The 17,675-nt window shown below is 42.3% G+C and overlaps 1 protein-coding gene across 1 annotated transcript; it reads left to right on the top strand.

Annotated features, from left to right (window-relative positions):
- Positions 1–3,345: 3,345 nt before the first annotated feature.
- FZL (FZO-like protein) lies at positions 3,346–12,157 on the top strand. The gene is made up of 11 exons (XM_048681800.2): positions 3,346–3,892; positions 4,098–4,660; positions 4,781–4,849; positions 5,572–5,769; positions 6,304–6,435; positions 7,943–8,029; positions 8,131–8,574; positions 9,116–9,283; positions 10,027–10,257; positions 11,362–11,477; positions 11,600–12,157. Exons 1-11 carry the CDS (start codon positions 3,430–3,432, stop codon positions 11,880–11,882), a joined length of 2,754 nt encoding a protein of 917 aa, XP_048537757.2. The 5' UTR covers positions 3,346–3,429; the 3' UTR covers positions 11,883–12,157.
- The last annotated feature ends 5,518 nt before the right edge of the window (positions 12,158–17,675 follow it).

Here is a 17,675-nt window from a genome sequence, read left to right on the forward strand (position 1 = left end):
GCTCATGCATGGTCCTTTCGCTAATAGCACATTATTGTGCAGTTGCAGGAATCATTCTAATATTTAGGTTTCTTACAATTTGGTCTTGCACATGTAGGTCCTGCTGTCAAAGGCTTAGACCCACTATTTGACCCATTTTGCATATGGGGAAATGAGATGTCCATGAATATCAGTCAAGTCAAGAAACTCAGAAAGATTTTTAGGATGAAGAAACTTGCGACGAATAATAGCAAGATCTTTGTTTGCACAATGAAGAAGACATCAGTCAACTATAGGATGACACTAACTCTTTTACCTTGTTTTTACCCCTTGCGCCATTTCAAAATTTATAAAAGCGAGTATGCATATCTTTGTTTTCAGTACTTTTCAAATCAGTTCACCGATGATTACCTCTCAAACCACCTGCATGGTCAAGAGGGGAGGAAGGTATTCATTCAACACCCACGATACAATATTGAAGTCTTCATAAAGAGGACGAAGGTTGGGCGGGCAATTATCCATAGCCACTGGCCTAAAGTTGCAAGGACATTCAACATCACTGATGGCTCAATATTTGCCTTCCGCTTCTGCAGTTTCCCAGATGAGATTCATTTGTCTATTTACCGTGTATGATGCTACTTTCCAAAGGTTTTCGATGTTGCATGTGAAACTTGGTGCTATTGTGTAATGCCATAGCTAGGTATATCCCTCTTTAGTGTAACCGAGTGCTGAAGCTATCTGATGTAATTCGATTATGAAATCCTGGTTGCCGTTATACAGATATGAAATATCTGGTGTTTTTATAAGAAATGTCAATTTGATTACTACATGGATTATCAATAATAGGGTAATTACCCTGCTTATTGGGGTTTTTCTATTGCAGACGGTTACTCAGAAAACACCATGGGCGATGAACTCAAACAACCCACACGGCTTCTAGAAAGTAGCCGTGTTGGATCAACTAACAATCACACACGGCTTTCGGCAGGGAACTGTTTGCGTTAGGCCACCTTGTACAAACATTTCCACACAAAAAACCGTGTGTGATATACATACGAATGGAAATGTTTTTTTGGGATTCACCATGTGGGATGTACGTACGAATGGAAACGATTGGGTTTCGATGCCTCGCCCGATCGCACACGAGCTCATTTTTCCCCCGCCTGTGTGGTCGGAGGGCCTATCCCCGACAGTTTCTGGGTCGTGTGGGAAGGACCCCCCTATCGCACACACTCACTAGGCGAAGGTTTAAAACTCCGTCGCGGAAAGGGGGTAAAAACCATTTGTATAGCACGTCTCTGCACCAGTGCATAGACATGTGTTGTCACTTGATAACAGGATCACATCATTAGGAGAATGATGTGATGGACAAGACCCATCCATTAGCTTAGCATATGATCGTTCAGTTTATTGCTATTGCTTTCTTATTGTCGAATACATATTCCTTCAATTATGAGATCATGCAACTCTCGGATACCGAAGGAATACCTTGTGTGCTATCAAACGTCATAACGTAACTGGTGATTATAAAGATGCTCTACAAGTATCTCTGAAGGTGTTTATTGAGTTGGCATAGATCGAGATTAGGATTTGTCACTCTGTGTATCGGAGAGGTATCTCCGGGCCCTCTCGGTAATACACATCACAAGAAGCTTGCAAGCAAAATGACTAAGGAGTTAGTTACGAGATGATGTATTACGGAACGAGTAATGAGACTTATCGGTAACGGGATTGAACTAGGTATGAAGATACCGACGATCGAATCTCAGGCAAGTAACACACCGATAGACAAAGGGATTATGTATGTTGTCATAAGGTTCGACTAATAAAGATCTTCGTAGAATATATAGGAACCAATATGGGCATCCGGGTTCCGCTATTGGTTATTCACCGGAGAGGTGTCTCGGTCATGTCCACATAGTTCTCAAACCCGTAGGGTCCGCGCGCTTAACGTTCGTTGACGATAGTGTTATATGAGTTATGTGATTTGGTGACCGAATATTGTTTGAAGTCCCAGATGAGATTACGGACGTGACGAGGAGCTTCGGAATGGTCCGGAGGTAAATATTGATATATAGGACGATGCTATTTGGACACCGAAAAGGTTTTGGGTTGTACCAGGTAACCATCGGATCACCGGAAGGGGTTCCGGGAGGCCCCGTGAGGTCTATGGGCCTAATGGGCCAAGGGAAGGCACACACCAGCTCACAAGGGGGCTGGGGCGCCCTCTCCCTGGCCGTCGGCGCTAGGGGAAGGAAAGGGGAGGGGTGGCCCCGCTTACCTTTCCCTCCTCATGAGAGAAAGAAAAGGGGGGGGGGAGGGGGCGCCACCTCCCCTGCCTTCCTCCCGTGCGCCAATAAGAAAGGGGGGGGGGAGGGGGCGGCCAGGGCAGAAGCCCAAGGGGGATTCGGCCTCCCTTGGGGCGCCTCCTTGCCGCCTCTCCCCCACCTATATATATGGGGGAGGGGGCGCCACACAAGACCACGACAATCTCTTAGCCGTGTGCGGCGCCCCTCTTCACAATTTTGTCCCTCGGTCATATTTTCGGAGTGCTTAGGTGAAGCACAGTTTTTTGTTTTCCATGCAACGTTCCCCAACATATCATGTATGCTACAACACTGCAGAAAAATGAGCCTCCCCACAATAGGTCTACGACCTTCGCACACACACTTCCACGACGTCGTCCGAGGGAGGAAGGCCGAACCACTCGGCCAAATCACTTTGGAGGTCATCTTTGGAAAAGAAGACAACTTCTAGGCTGAGAAGCTTTGTTTTGGCGAGTTTCAAAACTTCGTTAAATTCCAGCAGCGAATTACGTTGAGAAAAGGACAGAAATCATAACTTTTAGAACTACTCTCTCCATAAAAAAAATATAAAAGCGTTTCGCTCACTAAGTTAAAATTTGTTGTGCCCTTGAGTAGAATCCAACGACATCTATGCGGCAAGGCACGGCTGGGCAGGTGCGTGCCCCCGTTAAATTTTCGAAATTTGACTGGACGTGTAGTTTTTCATTGTTCCCAAAACACAGAATGAACGACATCAAAATCATTGCTGCGCACGCTTCCTACAAATCAATTGCATGAGAACTTTTTCTGGAACTAACTCTTAGTACGATTTTCCTGTCAAAAGCCTCCAAACCAAATGAGTTCAATATACTGCATTAGTGTTCAGAAAAAAAATGTACTTCATTAAAATGGAATGGAAGGCAACCTAACCGTGGTTCAGCTACTAGTCAAAGCAGCGTCGGCTCCCATGAAATGAAATGACACCGGGGAAAACCCCGCGGCCCCGCCATGCGGCGGTGCTCTACTCCGTCCCGCCCCCCATCCTATCCAACCAAATCCGGGACAAACTCTGCTCCACCACCTCCCACTCCCCAGTCCCCACCCCGCCTCGCTCTCTGCTCCGCTGTCCACGCGCGCGCGCGCACTCCCATCCCTGTCGCTCTCCATGTTAGCCACCGCCACCACCGCCTGCTTCCTCTTGCCGCGCCCGGCCGCCGCCAGCCGGGGCCTACCCTTGCACTCCCTCCTCCTCTCACGCCGTCGCCCCCGCCCCCGCTGCGCCGTCGACGCCAGCAGCGCTGCCGCTTCCGGCGGCGGCGGCGCTGCCAAGGAGCCGCCCAGGACGCTGTTCCCCGGCGGGTTCAAGCGCCCGGAGATCCAGGTCCCGGCGCTCGTCCTCCGCGTTGGCGTCGACGAGGCGCTCGGCTCCGGTGACGCGGTAGCCGCCGCCGTGGCGCGGGGCGTGGGGATCGTCGTGCTCGAGGCCGGGGAGGAGGGCGGCGGGCGCGCGTACGAGGCCGCGCGCGCGCTCAAGGCGGCGATAGGGGACCGCGCCTACCTGCTGATCGCGGAGCGAGTCGACGTCGCCTCCGCGGTAGGGGCGAGCGGCGTCGTGCTAGCCGACGATGGTTGGTGACTGAATTCTCCCCAGCTCCTGCTGCATGCTGTATGTAGCTGCTTGCTTACATTTGGCGGATGACCTTCGCTCCAACTTACATGTTGCGCCATTTCAGTTCTAGTTTTTCATTTTGTACCCGATTATTATTACCGCCGATTGCACTGCAACATATTGTACGATTTTCTTAAGCACTTGTTATCTCATTTTTGATGCAGGTATTCCTGCTATTGTTGCAAGGAGTATGATGATGAAATCAAACTCTGACTCCATATATCTCCCGCTTGTCGCTAGAACTATACGGTCCTCGGACTCTGCCAGAAGCGCTACTAGTTCTGAGGGGGCTGATTTCCTTATCGTAAATACCGGGACAGGTGACTTCTCGAGTGTTTTGAATGGTGCTGGTGCTCAGCATGTCAAGATTCCAGTTTTCTTCACTTTAAATGATTTGCAAAGCGAAGGGTCTTATTCTGATACCACATCCAAGCTGTTCGAGTCTGGTGCATCTGGAATTGTTTTGTCTTTGGCTGGCATCCAACATCTTACTGACAATATCATAGAAAGGGATTTTTTGAAAGTGGAGAGCACCGATAGAGTGTCACAAGTCACTTACTCTTCTGCTAGCGCGTTGGAAGAAACAAACAATGTAATGGTCCTAACTCGTGAGAAGACAAAAGTTGCTGGATTTACAAAACTGGATGAAAAAGTGATGCAGCTAATAGCGACGGAAAAGCCTATTCTCAGTGAAGCTGTTGATGTTATCCGCAAGGCAGCACCAATGGTGATCATCTAATGTTACACATTTGGTAGTTGAAGATCCCTGGAATGAACTCAGTATACTTCATGTTTTCGTCTCTAGAATATGCTTCACTTGAATATAATTTTTGATACATTGTCACAGATGGAAGAGGCTGAACTTCTGGTTGATGCTGCTTCTCGCCTGAGTGAGCCATTTTTGTTGGTTATTGTGGTAATTTTGTGTTTACATTACATATTGGTTATGACATCATCCATATGTGTTAGAATTTGGTTATTACTATGCATTTTCCATAAAGCAGAAATCAACATTTTTTTTCCACCAAGGGATATTGATATTTTGTGTAGTGTTTTACAGCCACCGAAAGTTCTGACCATGTTGAATCAACAATTACCACTTAGCATTTAGTGCTGTTTTTTTTTCTTGTCTTGCTAAATATGGTCATAACTTCAAATTCGTGTCCTCTTTTCTATTCGTGCTTTCTTTCTTTCCTCAGTATAATAGAAGAAATAGTATTTCCACTATGCTCGCTCCGATGGTAATGAAACCCACTCCTCGGTACTGAAAAATCTGTCCATTAACATCCTCATTCAACAAGTCACTTCCTTGATGGTTAGGCATTTGCATAAGCCTACATAAGTCTCAGTAGATTTCTAATGCTGGTATCACAATAACATAATCAGATTGTAATCTAATTAGAGTGGTGAGCACATGTCCTTTTCTACAGTTGTGTAGCTAACCTGCTGGTGTGTTCTGTTGTCCTGCAAAACCATTTTCTTTGAACTGAAAAGCGAGCATACCTTCTTATTCCAGTAGGAGTACATTTTTTTTGCCATGGTTTCTCAGTAATGTTCAACTCATTCATGTTTTCTGACATGCTGGCTTTTCTATTAATTTTATAAACCACTTATCCGGATTCCTGCAATGTATATCAGGGTGAATTTAACTCGGGAAAATCAACCTTTATAAATGCTCTACTTGGAAGGAAGTATCTTCAGGAAGGAGTTGTACCCACGACAAATGAGATCACACTGCTCTCATATTCAGAGGTTGATTCCGAAAGCATGGAGCGATGTGAGCGGCACCCGGATGGTCAATTCACATGCTATTTATCGGCTCCAATTTTAAAAGAGGTAAATATATAATTGAAGTGCAATCATGTTGGTACTCCTTGATTATCTCATAGGAGTGCGCTACGGAATTTTGTTCTTAAATGCTAGTACCTTTTTTCTCCGGTGCATCTAATCAAAGATGCTAGCCTTTTGTCCAATACTGTGTTGGCTGAATAAACTAAGCTACATTGGGATGGGGGAATAGTGGATATCTAAACCCTACTGGAATGCTCGACGATATATTAGTTCTGAGGAAGCATTTTGCAAGTATAAGGAATAAGGATGGATTATCAGGAACACAGCTTTTTATCCTACAACATGCTGTAGTTCTCACAAAAACACAGCCTGTGCTATAGTTGTATCGAATTGGCTGCAGGTTAGCATTTGTTACATCTTAAGAAAGGTGCCAAAAGCAATTGCACCCTGTTCCACCTTATTTTCTCTTAGTGTACTAGGTTGCATGGCTGCTAGTTGCAAAGCCAAATTAGCAGTGCATTTTCCTTGTTTTATGACTCCATGTCCTTGTTCGTGATGTCTTTGTGTACTATTGAACAGATGAACCTAGTTGATACACCTGGAACAAATGTCATTCTCCAGAGGCAGCAGCGACTCACTGAAGAATATGTGCCACGAGCTGACTTGATACTCTTTGTACTGTCATCAGATAGACCATTGACTGAGAGTGAGGTAAGGGTTATAATTTATTATGCCAATTGGTTATACACTTTATAGTAACTAGGTGATTTCCCCGCGCGTTGCTGCGGGAGCTTAAAGATTAATTTTGGACACATTCTATATGAATGAAATGACCTAAATCGAAAGCTATTACTTTTGAAAGTAATTATATGTGAACAAAGGGTATGCATGTACGTTGGACTATTGGAGATGGAACAATTAAATTGGCGTATGCATGTCCTACAAAATAGTTCTAGTGGATGATGACGTGGCATATTTGATGATGTGGAGGGCTGCATGTTGAGAGAATTAGACTTAGTGGGGATCAACTATTTATGTATTATAGATTGCTGTTAGTGAAGAGAGGATGACATGCTGCAGTGAAAGTAACTGAATCAAATAGTACACTAATATATTCAGCAGATTGATAATCTGTGAAGCACATACTAGTTACGCAATCACATGGTGGTCTGCATGAGTTTTTGGATTAAAGTATATATGTAACTTCCACTCCAGCTGCTTGTGACTCACATGCATTGTATGGTTTTTATGGGTCACTTGGTTTGATGTTTGCCACACCCCACTTTCTTAGGTAGTTGTTAGTTCATCATCAGCGAGTTATTTGCTCGGCTTTTGGACTAGCTATTCCATACTTGTTCTGGTCATTTTCTTCGCCAGCCCTTCTGAAGCTTATTTTGGCAAAGTTTTTCCATGAACCAAACAGGCCGGAGCTGTCTCAGCTTTTGACATTGGATTAGCTTAGTTAATTCCCTATTAGTGATTCTCTTAATCTATTTGTTATTGTATGTGCTATCAAAATTTTAGGTATTTTTTAATCTATTTTAGTGACAAATGTACCTGTATTTAGAATGCTCTAGTACACACCTGGGACATTTTTGTAATACAATCAATCTAGTCTTTGATCAGTTCATCTGTGTTGTACTTGGCATACACAACTCCCTTTTTTTTAATGTATGAACATAATTCCAAATTCCTTGTTTGGTATTGGTACACTTATAGAAGAAACTCTGGAGGTTTTTGTTAGATGAAATTAAATATACAAAGTAGCCAATACCAACTGACCCAAATATAATATCTACAAAACAAATTTAGTATGTTAGTTCTGGCCTTTGCAGAGTACTGCAGTGATTCTGCTCTGATGCATACTAGGTAAATTATAAAGTTGTTCCTGCAACTGCCAACGCAACGATTCTGTTCACCTCAAACTGATTGCACCACATATCTACTAACCAAACTTCTATCCCCACGATTACGAAAATGAATTGGACAGTCCATGCCACTGGAGCTGCTGGACCTAGGGTTAGAAAAGCTCATCTTATTCTAGAATTCTGATTTATCATTTGAAGGATGTTATGGTATTTTTTCTGGAAATTTCTACTGAGGTTTCCAGACCAGCGCATGCATCTCCTAGCTTCGATCCGACCGGCATTGTCTGTTTTCTTAAAAATATTCTCTTGTACTCTCTAATAGAGCCAAAATCTTTGTTTGGAACTTCTAGGTCGGATTTCTCCAGTATGTCCAGCAGTGGAAGAAGAAAGTTGTATTTGTTCTAAACAAATTGGACCTCTATCGGAACAGTGATGAGGTTTGATACTTATATGTTCAGTGTTCCAGATCTCAGCATGATAGTCTTCCATATTTGCCATTTTGCTGATCTTGTGGGTTTGCTTCTCACTCCAATTGTAGCTTGAAGAGGCCACTGCCTTTATCAAGGAAAACGCAAGGAAATTACTCAACACTGAGGATGTAACACTGTTTCCTGTATCTTCACGCTCTGCTCTGGAAGTCAAACTTTCATATTCAAAGAACAATGATAGGGAGCACCACGGGGAAGTTTTGTTAAGTGATCCTAGATGGAGAAGCAGCAAGTTTTATGATCTTGAGCATTACCTACTGAGCTTTTTAGATGGTTCAACAGATAATGGAAAGGAAAGGGTCCGACTGAAACTTGAAACACCAATTGGTATTGCAGATCGTTTGCTAACTTCATGTCAAAGACTTGTGAAACTAGAATATGAAAAGGCTATTGATGACTTGACATCCATCAGGGATCTTGTTTCTGGTGCAAACAGCTATGCTTTGAAAATTGAGGCTGATAGCAATTCCTGGCAGAAGCAGATTTCATCTCTTGTAGGTGTTTCAAATATGATTTCTTTTGTTTTATCCATATATTTTCAAGTTCTGTTTGTGATATATCACTTTGGGAAACAAAGGCGTACTTTTCTTCGTTTTCTTGGTTTGGTGCAAAATATTGGCATACAAATTTGACGATGTTTTCCTACCTTTCACTTATCTATTTCCCCCTCTCCATGGCACACATACCTTGTACTTCCCCTTAGTAGGCCCTGTGAGCGCGTGCTTGTGGAGTTGTGGCAGGGTACGTGCGCGCGTGTGTGTGTTGTGTGTGTGTGTGTGTGTGTGTGTGTGTGTGTGGCGCACGTGTGTGGATCTATGTTGTATTTGGTTTTTCTTTGAAAAGGCAATTAGGAGGGGTAGTTAGTCATTAACCATGCCATTGCTTTCGACCTTAGTATGCTTGTGTGGTCGATATGCCCTAAATGTATTGTGATATTTATATTCCTGTTGCTTACCTAGAATTGCCATTTGGTGAGAGCTAACATTTTCCCCCTGCTGATTGAGAATGTGCTTCTATTTTCTTTTCTTCATGCAGATTGAGAGAGCAAAAAGTCGAGCTATAACGCTCATGGAATCTACACTTCAGTTGTCAAACATTGACCTTATTTTTACATACATGCTCACAGGAGAAAAAGGGCCTTCCGCCAAAGCCACATCGTTTGTTCAAAATGATATTCTGAGTCCTGCCCTTGACGATGCAGCTGTACGTTTGGCAACTACATTTATCATGTTCAATAAATGAAGTTTTATTTTTTTACAGTTTGGTATTTCCCCAGATTTGGTATTATGAGGCTCATGCCTGAATTTTCCCAACTTTGATGCAAACAACTGGTATAGCACAAAATTTGCTGGCTATTGCTTCCCAGCCAACTACACCATACTGACAGTAACATATTAGGTGAACATTCCAAATTAGAGTAACCATCGGGCAGCTGGGACTCGAACTCAGAGCTAACCATAAGAATTAGCCAAGTTGAACAGGTGAAAACTGGCCTTCAGTACTTTGTTACCTCCAGCAACATTATCTGTGCTAAGAGGATCATTGTCTAGGCTATCTGCAGACCACCCACTTCCATCTATTATTTCTGTATTTCTTGTAGAGTTTTGCAGTTCATTGAATGTGGGTGCAGGCATGTCCACCTAATATGTTGAAGCTTCTCAAATGAGTGGATTTCATTTAGTGTTACAATATCTCAGCGTTTTGCAAACATACTAAGCCTCATAATAGCATGCCTACCTAATCCGTCGAAGCTTTTCAAATGTGTTGATTTCATTTAGTGTTACAATATTGCAGCGTTTTGTTAAATGTACTATTAAGCCTCATAATAAGGCTGCAATAGTTTGTTCAACATAATTCTTGCTTTTCATCCACATACTTCTATTATTTGCTTCACCATGCTTATGATTCATGTTATGAAAATAAATATTTCTTTTATTTTTGTGTAGGATTTATTGAGTGAATATTCAAAATGGTTGAGTTCTAGCAATACCCGTGAAGCAAATTTATATCTGGAGTGTTTCCATGAAAGATGGAATTCATTGGTTAGTCAGGAAGAAAGTGTCTCATCAGATCGAACTGAGCTTGTTAATGAAGGAGAGAAACTCAGCATAAAAGCACTGGATGGCTTCAGTGCTACTGCTGCTGCTAAGGTTTTTGAAGAAGAAATTCGTGAAGTGGTATGTCTACTAAAATTTATAGTTTTTCCCTTTCTTGGCACACACTTTATTTTCATTCGATAAACATTATGGTAAGTTTATCTAAACAAATCGTTTTAATAAAAAAGAAAAGAAAATGTGACTTCCACTCCCTCAAATTTCAGCAAAGATTTTTTATGCTAATTAATACGTATTTAAAAATGAAAACTGCCGGAACATGCTACTAGTGTCTGTTACTTTGTTTATCTATTTTCTTAGCAAGATAGAGGGAAGATTTGTTTTAATCATTTAATGCACATTCTGTATAGTTGGTTATCAAATCTTCTGTTCCTAGGAATGCATGTCAGTAAAACATTTGTGCGATTTTTCCTGAGCATAAGCATCATGGTTGTGCCTTTCTGGACAATTAGCAATTTACACTTTGAAGAAATTAGACCGGCCTTTGAAGAATCCTGTATGACCCAACTTTGATGGTTTGCTGGATTATGTGAGTGCATACCTTTTCAGAGTATTTGGAATGATCAGATGTGGTATCAGTGTTTAAGATGCATAAAAAATAGTCAAGAGTATAATGCACCTGACCACCTCCCTCTCACTAAATCATGCACGTGGAATTTTATTTAAGTTGGCAACCCAGTCTGTTTTGAGGAAGATATGAGGGGAGATTACTAAATTATCACGCTTCATTTTGAGAAGGGTGGGAGAGTGCTTTGAGTGTGTTGCAAATTAATGCCAAAAATAAAAATAAAATGAGAGTAGTTTCTACAAAAAACATTTACACTTGTATTTTGCAACAATTCCTAACAAAAATATTTTACTTTAGCAGAGGGAGTACAATCCGCATTTAAGGCACAATCCATGTTTAAGGTTTTAAATGCTAGGTTCGACTGAATACTATGTAGCTTTAAACCACATAGTTTGAATGCCACGTGACATATGTGGTAAGCAATCCAAATAATAATAAAAACACATAGTTTGGAAAGACTTCAAAGTTCAAAATGCTTGTTCGTTTGGTTATGAGTTTAATCTTCAGCATGTCTACATTAGAGGCTGTGTCTCTGGTTTTGTTATACTTTTATTTTCATGTCTGTTTATCATTCTGAGTTCTGCTATTGTGTCGTGAAGGCTACGGGAACTTTTGGAGGGCTTGGGGTTGCTGGATTGTCAGCCTCTCTTTTGACTTCTGTTCTAACAACTACACTCGAAGATCTACTTGCTCTTGCTCTTTGCTCAGCTGGCGGGTAATTTTTGATTTATAAATATAAACCACTCTTTTACAAGTTATGTTTGGAATGCACGCGATGGGCTGATACTTAACGAAGTATATGTATATTAATCTGCTGTGCATTTGCCCCCTTTTAAGGTTTCTCGCAATATCGAATTTCCCTGGTCGACGGAAGCTTGCGGTAGAGAAGGTCAGCAAGGCTGCCGATGAACTATCTCGTAAAGTTGATGAAGCTATTCAGAAGGATATATCTAAGAGTGCTAGTCAGCTAGTCCAGTTCGTAGACACTGCCAGCAAACCGTACCAGGAAGCATGCCAGCGAAAAATTGACTGGCTGCAGGGTGTTCAGGGTGAGTTGTCCGCCGTTGAGCGTAAGCTCCAAACTCTGAAAATCGACATCCAAAATCTGCACGGATCATGACAACACTTGCCTTTGTTGACGTTTTCTTCATTCGTTTGGACGTCCACACCGCTCATCAAATTTTGTTTGGTCCTGTACCGTGATGATGCCGGTGTAGAGCAGTTCCTGTATGATGATAGGTATGTCTGTAATATATATGTATGCTGTACCTCCTTCCAACCAAATACATGAATCACGTTTTGAGGTAGTTGCCCCTAGGGCCGGCACAGAAAGCTTTGAAACTGTAAGGGACCTACATCAGTATATATGGCAGTTGTTGGAAATCAATGTGTTAATATTGATTGCTGGTTCATACATTAATTCTGAATTCTTCCCGACTTCAGGCCTCAAAATTATCGGATATGTTGCTTCTTAATACTTTGAACTTGTTTCATCTTAGATAGTACTTCCCCCATCCCAAAATAAGTGTCTCAAACTTAGTACAACTTTGTATTAGAGCTAGTACAAAGTTGAGATACTTATTTTGGAACGGAGAGAGTAGCTTCTTGCCTGCTAGTGGAAGCATTTTGATTGGTAGCAATCTGAAAATGAAAATTGTCAAATGGGCAACCTACAAAACTTGTGGAGGCGACATTTGCTACTTATGTATAGGGGGAATCTAGATGATCTTTTGCTGCCACTTCTGATCTTTGTAATCTTTCTCACTTCCAGCTTCAGTTTGAACATAGAAGAGAGAATTAAGCACGTACAAATCCATATGCTGTTAGATAATAACGAGAAATAAACGAGACAAAGAGACACGGATTTTTACGTGAAAACCCTTGCGGGAGAAAACCACGGACGCACGAAGGTGTAATCACTATGAGGAGGAGTATTACAAGCACGAGACGACAGGCCGTCTGAGGTGCGACTACATGAGGTATATATGAGGGGCAACACATAGGAGTCCTTGTAGGACAAGTAAACGAGTTGTACTCGTACGCGTCGGTATCAACGCAAAAGGCCCACACCGTATGTACTACGTCTAATCCAATACGGTACTAGAATTTGGATCACAATTTAACAATCTCCACCTTGAGCCAAATTTCCTCCAGTAGTCGAAAAAAGTGAATAACTTCATCCAAATCAGCTTAAACACCTTGTGTGTCAAAGTCCATAGGACTAGTGAGAAATACCAACTAAGCCTGAGCAAAACTCAAACTTATTGGTCGGAACTGGCTTTGTCATCATATCAGCTGGATTATCATGAGTACTTATCTTGCATACCTTCAAATCGCCTTCAGCAACAACATCTCGAATATAATGAAATCAGACATCAATGTGCTTTGTCCTCTCATGATACATTGGATTCTTTGTAAGATATATAGCACTTTGACTGTTACTAAATACGGTAGGGCAAGATGAGTCTTCACATAGCTCAGTGTACAAACCTCTCAACCAGATAGCTTCTTTGCATGCCTCAGAAATAGCCATATACTCGGCATCAGTAGTGGAACAAGCCACAATAGACTGCAAAGTTGCTCTCCAACTCACAGCACAACCACCAATGGTGAAAACATAACCTGTGAGTGATCTTCTCTTATCCAAATCACCAGCAAAATCAGAATCAACAAAACCAACAAGTCCATCTCTAGTTTTCCCAAACTGTAAATAAGCATTAGAAGTACCTTGCAGGTATCTGAAAATCCACTGAACTGCTTTCCAATGTTCCTTTCCAGGATTAGCCATGTATCTACTGACAACACTCAATGCATATGATAAATCCGGACGAGAACAAACAATGGCATACATAAGTGAACCAACTGCACTTGAATAGGGAACTCTAGACATGTACTCAATATCGGCATCTGACTTAGGACATAAAGCTGATGATAATTTGAAGTGTGCAGCTAACGGAGTACTTACTGGCTTGGCATTATGCATATTAAAACGACGAAGAACTTTATCAATATATCCCTTCTGACTTGGATATACTTTTCCAGACGGTCTATCTCTGGATATTTTCATGCCAAGTATTTTCTTTGCTGCACCCAAATCCTTCATCTCAAATTCATTACTCAATTGCTTCTTTAGTTCATTAATCCGTGACATACTCTTTGCAGCAATAAGCATATCATCAACATAAAGGAGCAAATAAATAGTTGGACCTTTGACAGTTTTCAAATAAACACAACTATCATAATTAGACCTTTTGAAACCTTGAGAGAGCATAAAGGTGTCAAATCTCTTGTACCACTGTCTAGGGGATTGCTTCAATCCATAAAGAGATTTCTTTAACTTACACACAAGCTTTTCTTTTCCAGGAATAACAAAACCTTCAGGTTGTTCCATATAAATATCCTCTTCTAATTCTCCATGTAAAAATGCAGTTTTAACATCCAATTGTTCAAGCTCAAGATCATGCATGGCAACAATACTGAGTAAAGTGCGAATAGAGCTATGCTTCACAACAGGAGAAAAGACTTCGTTATAGTCAATACCTGGAATCTGACTGTAACCTTTTAGCAACTAAACTTGCTTTATATCTTGTCTCATCATTAGGAGAAACACCTTCTTTCCTCTTGAAAACCCACTTGCAACGAATAGGTTTCTTCTCTCTAGGTAATCTTACTAAATCCCAAGTGCCATTCTTTTCAAGTGATTCCATCTCATCATGCATAGCGGTCATCCACTTATTACTATCACTAGAAATAATAGCCTCGGAATATGAAGAAGGCTCAGCATTACCTTCAATTTCTTCTGCAACAGATAAAGCTAAAGAAATAATATTGCACTCTTCAATTAACCTGTCAGGTTTATTACTGAAGGAAATATGCCCTAGAGGCAATAATAAAGTTATTATTTATTTCCTTATAATCATGATAAATGTTTATTATCCATGCTAGAATTGTATTAACCGGAAACATAATACATGTGTGAATACATAGACAAACAAAGTGTCACTAGTATGCCTCTACTTGACTAGCTCGTTAATCAAAGATGGTTATGTTTCCTAACCATGAACAATGAGTTGTTATTTGATTAACGAGGTCACATCATTAGTTGAATGATCTGATTGACATGACCCATTCCATTAGCTTAGCACCCGATCGTTTAGTATGTTGCTATTGCTTTCTCCATGACTTATACATGTTCCTATGACTATGAGATTATGCAACTCCCGTTTGCCGGAGGAACACTTTGGGTGCTACCAAACGTCACAACGTAACTGGGTGATTATAAAAGGAGCATTACAGGTGTCTCCAAAGGTAGATGTTGGGTTGGCGTATTTCAAGATTAGGATTTGTCACTCCGATTGTCGGAGAGGTATCTCTGGGCCCTCTCGGTAATACACATCACATAAGCCTTGCAAGCATTACAACTAATATGTTAGTTGTGAGATGATGTATTACGGAACGAGTAAAGAGACTTGCCGGTAACGAGATTGAACTAGGTATTGGATACTGACGATCGAATCTCGGGCAAGTAACATACCGATGACAAAGGGAACAACGTATGTTGTTATGCGGTCTGACCGATAAAGATCTTCGTAGAATATGTAGGAGCCAATATGGGCATCCAGGTCCCACTATTGGTTATTGACCGGAGACGTGTCTCGGTCATGTCTACATTGTTCTTGAACCCGTAGGGTCCGCACACTTAAGGTTACGATGACAGTTTCATTATGAGTTTATGCATTTTGATGTACCGAAGGTTGTTCGGAGTCCCGGATGTGATCACGGACATGACGAGGAGTCTCGAAATGATCGAGACGTAAAGATTGATATATTGGAAGCCTATATTTGGATATCGGAAGTGTTCCGGGTGAAATCGGGATTTTACCGGGTTACCGGGAGGTTACCGGAACCCCCCGGGAGCCATATGGGCCTTCATGGGCCTTAGTGGAAAGGTGAAAGGGCTGCCCACAAGGGCTGCGCGCCTCCCCCCTGCCCCTAGTCCTATTAGGACTAGGAGAGGTGGTCGGCCACCCTTCTCCCTCTTTCCCCCTTTGGGGAATCCTAGTTGGAATAGGATTGGGGGGGAGTCCTACTCCCGGAAGGAGTAGGACTCCTCCTGCGCCCTCTCCTCCTGGCCGGCGCCCCCTCCCCCCTTGGCTCCTTTATATACTGAGGTAGAGGCACCCCACAGACACACAAGTTGATCCTTGAGATCTATTCCTTAGCCGTGTGCGGTGCCCCCTGCCACCATATACCTCGATAATACTGTAGCGGAGTTTAGGCGAAGCCCTGCTGCTGTAGTACATCAAGATCGTCACCACGCCGTCGTGCTGACGAAACTCTTCCCCGACACTTTGCTGGATCGGAGTCCGGGGATCGTCATCGAGCTGAACGTGTGCTCGAACTCGGAGGTGCCGTAGCTTCGGTGCTTGATCGGTTGGATCGTGAAGACGTACGACTACTTCCTCTACGTCGTGTCAGCGCTTCCGCAGTCGGTCTGCGTTGGGTACGTAGACAACACTCTCCCCCTCGTTGCTATGCATCATATGATCTTGCGTGTGCGTAGGAATTTTTTTGAAATTACTACGAAACCCAACAGTGGCATCCGAGCCTAGGTTATTTATGTTGATGTTATATGCACGAGTAGAACACAAGTGAGTTGTGGACGATACAAGTCATACTGCCTACCAGCATTTCATACTTTGGTTCGGCGGTATTGTTGGATGAGACGACCCGGACCAACCTTACGCGTACGCTTACGCGAGACCGGTTCCCTCGACGTGCTTTGCACAGAGATGGCTTGCGGGCGACTGTCTCTCCAACTTTAGTTGAACCAAGTATGGCTACGCCCGGTCCTTGCGAAGGTTAAAACAGAGTCTATTTGACAAACTATCGTTGTGGTTTTGATGCGTAGGTGAGATTGGTTCTTACTTAAGCCCGTAGCAGCCACGTAAAACTTGCAACAACAAAGTAGAGGACGTCTAACTTGTTTTTGCAGGGCATGTTGTGATGTGATATGGTCAAGGCATGATGCTGAATTTTATTGTATGAGATGATCATGTTTTGTAACCGAGTTATCGGCAACTGGCAGGAGCCATATGGTTGTCGCTTTATTGTATGCAATGCAATCGCGATGTAATGCTTTACTTTATTACTCAACGGTAGTGATAGTCGTGGAAGCATAAAATTGGCGAGACGACAACGATGCTACGATGGAGATCAAGGTGTCGCGCCGGTGACGATGGTGATCATGACGGTGCTTCGGAGATGGAGATCACAAGCACAAGATGATGATGGCCATATCATATCACTTATATTGATTGCATGTGATGTTTATCTTTTTATGCATCTTATCTTGCTTTGATTGACGGTAGCATTATAAGATGATCTCTCACTAAATTATCAAGAAGTGTTCTCCCTGAGTATGCACCGTTGCCAAAGTTCGTCGTGCCCAGACACCACGTGATGATCGGGTGTGATAAGCTCTACGTCCATCTACAACGGGTGCAAGCCAGTTTTTGCACACGCAGAATACTCAGGTTAAACTTGACGAGCCTAGCATATGCAGATATGGCCTCGGAACACGGAGACCGAAAGGTCGAGCGTGAATCATATAGTAGATATGATCAACATAAACGATGTTCACCATTGAAAACTACTCCATCTCACGTGATGATCGGTTATGGTTTAGTTGATTTGGATCACGTAATCACTTAGAAGATTAGAGGGATGTCTATCTAAGTGGGAGTTCTTAAGTAATATGATTAATTGAACTTAAATTTATCATGAACTTAGTACCTGATAGTATCTTGCTTGTTTATGTTGATTGTAGATAGATGGCTCGTGCTGTTGTTCCATTGAATTTTAATGCGTTCCTTGAGAAAGCAAAGTTGAAAGATGATGGTAGCAATTACAC

This window comes from Triticum urartu, chromosome 1A, assembly GCF_056163025.1.
Source record: "Triticum urartu cultivar PI428250 chromosome 1A, HENAU_Tu73, whole genome shotgun sequence".
Taxonomy (NCBI): Eukaryota; Viridiplantae; Streptophyta; class Magnoliopsida; order Poales; family Poaceae; genus Triticum; species Triticum urartu.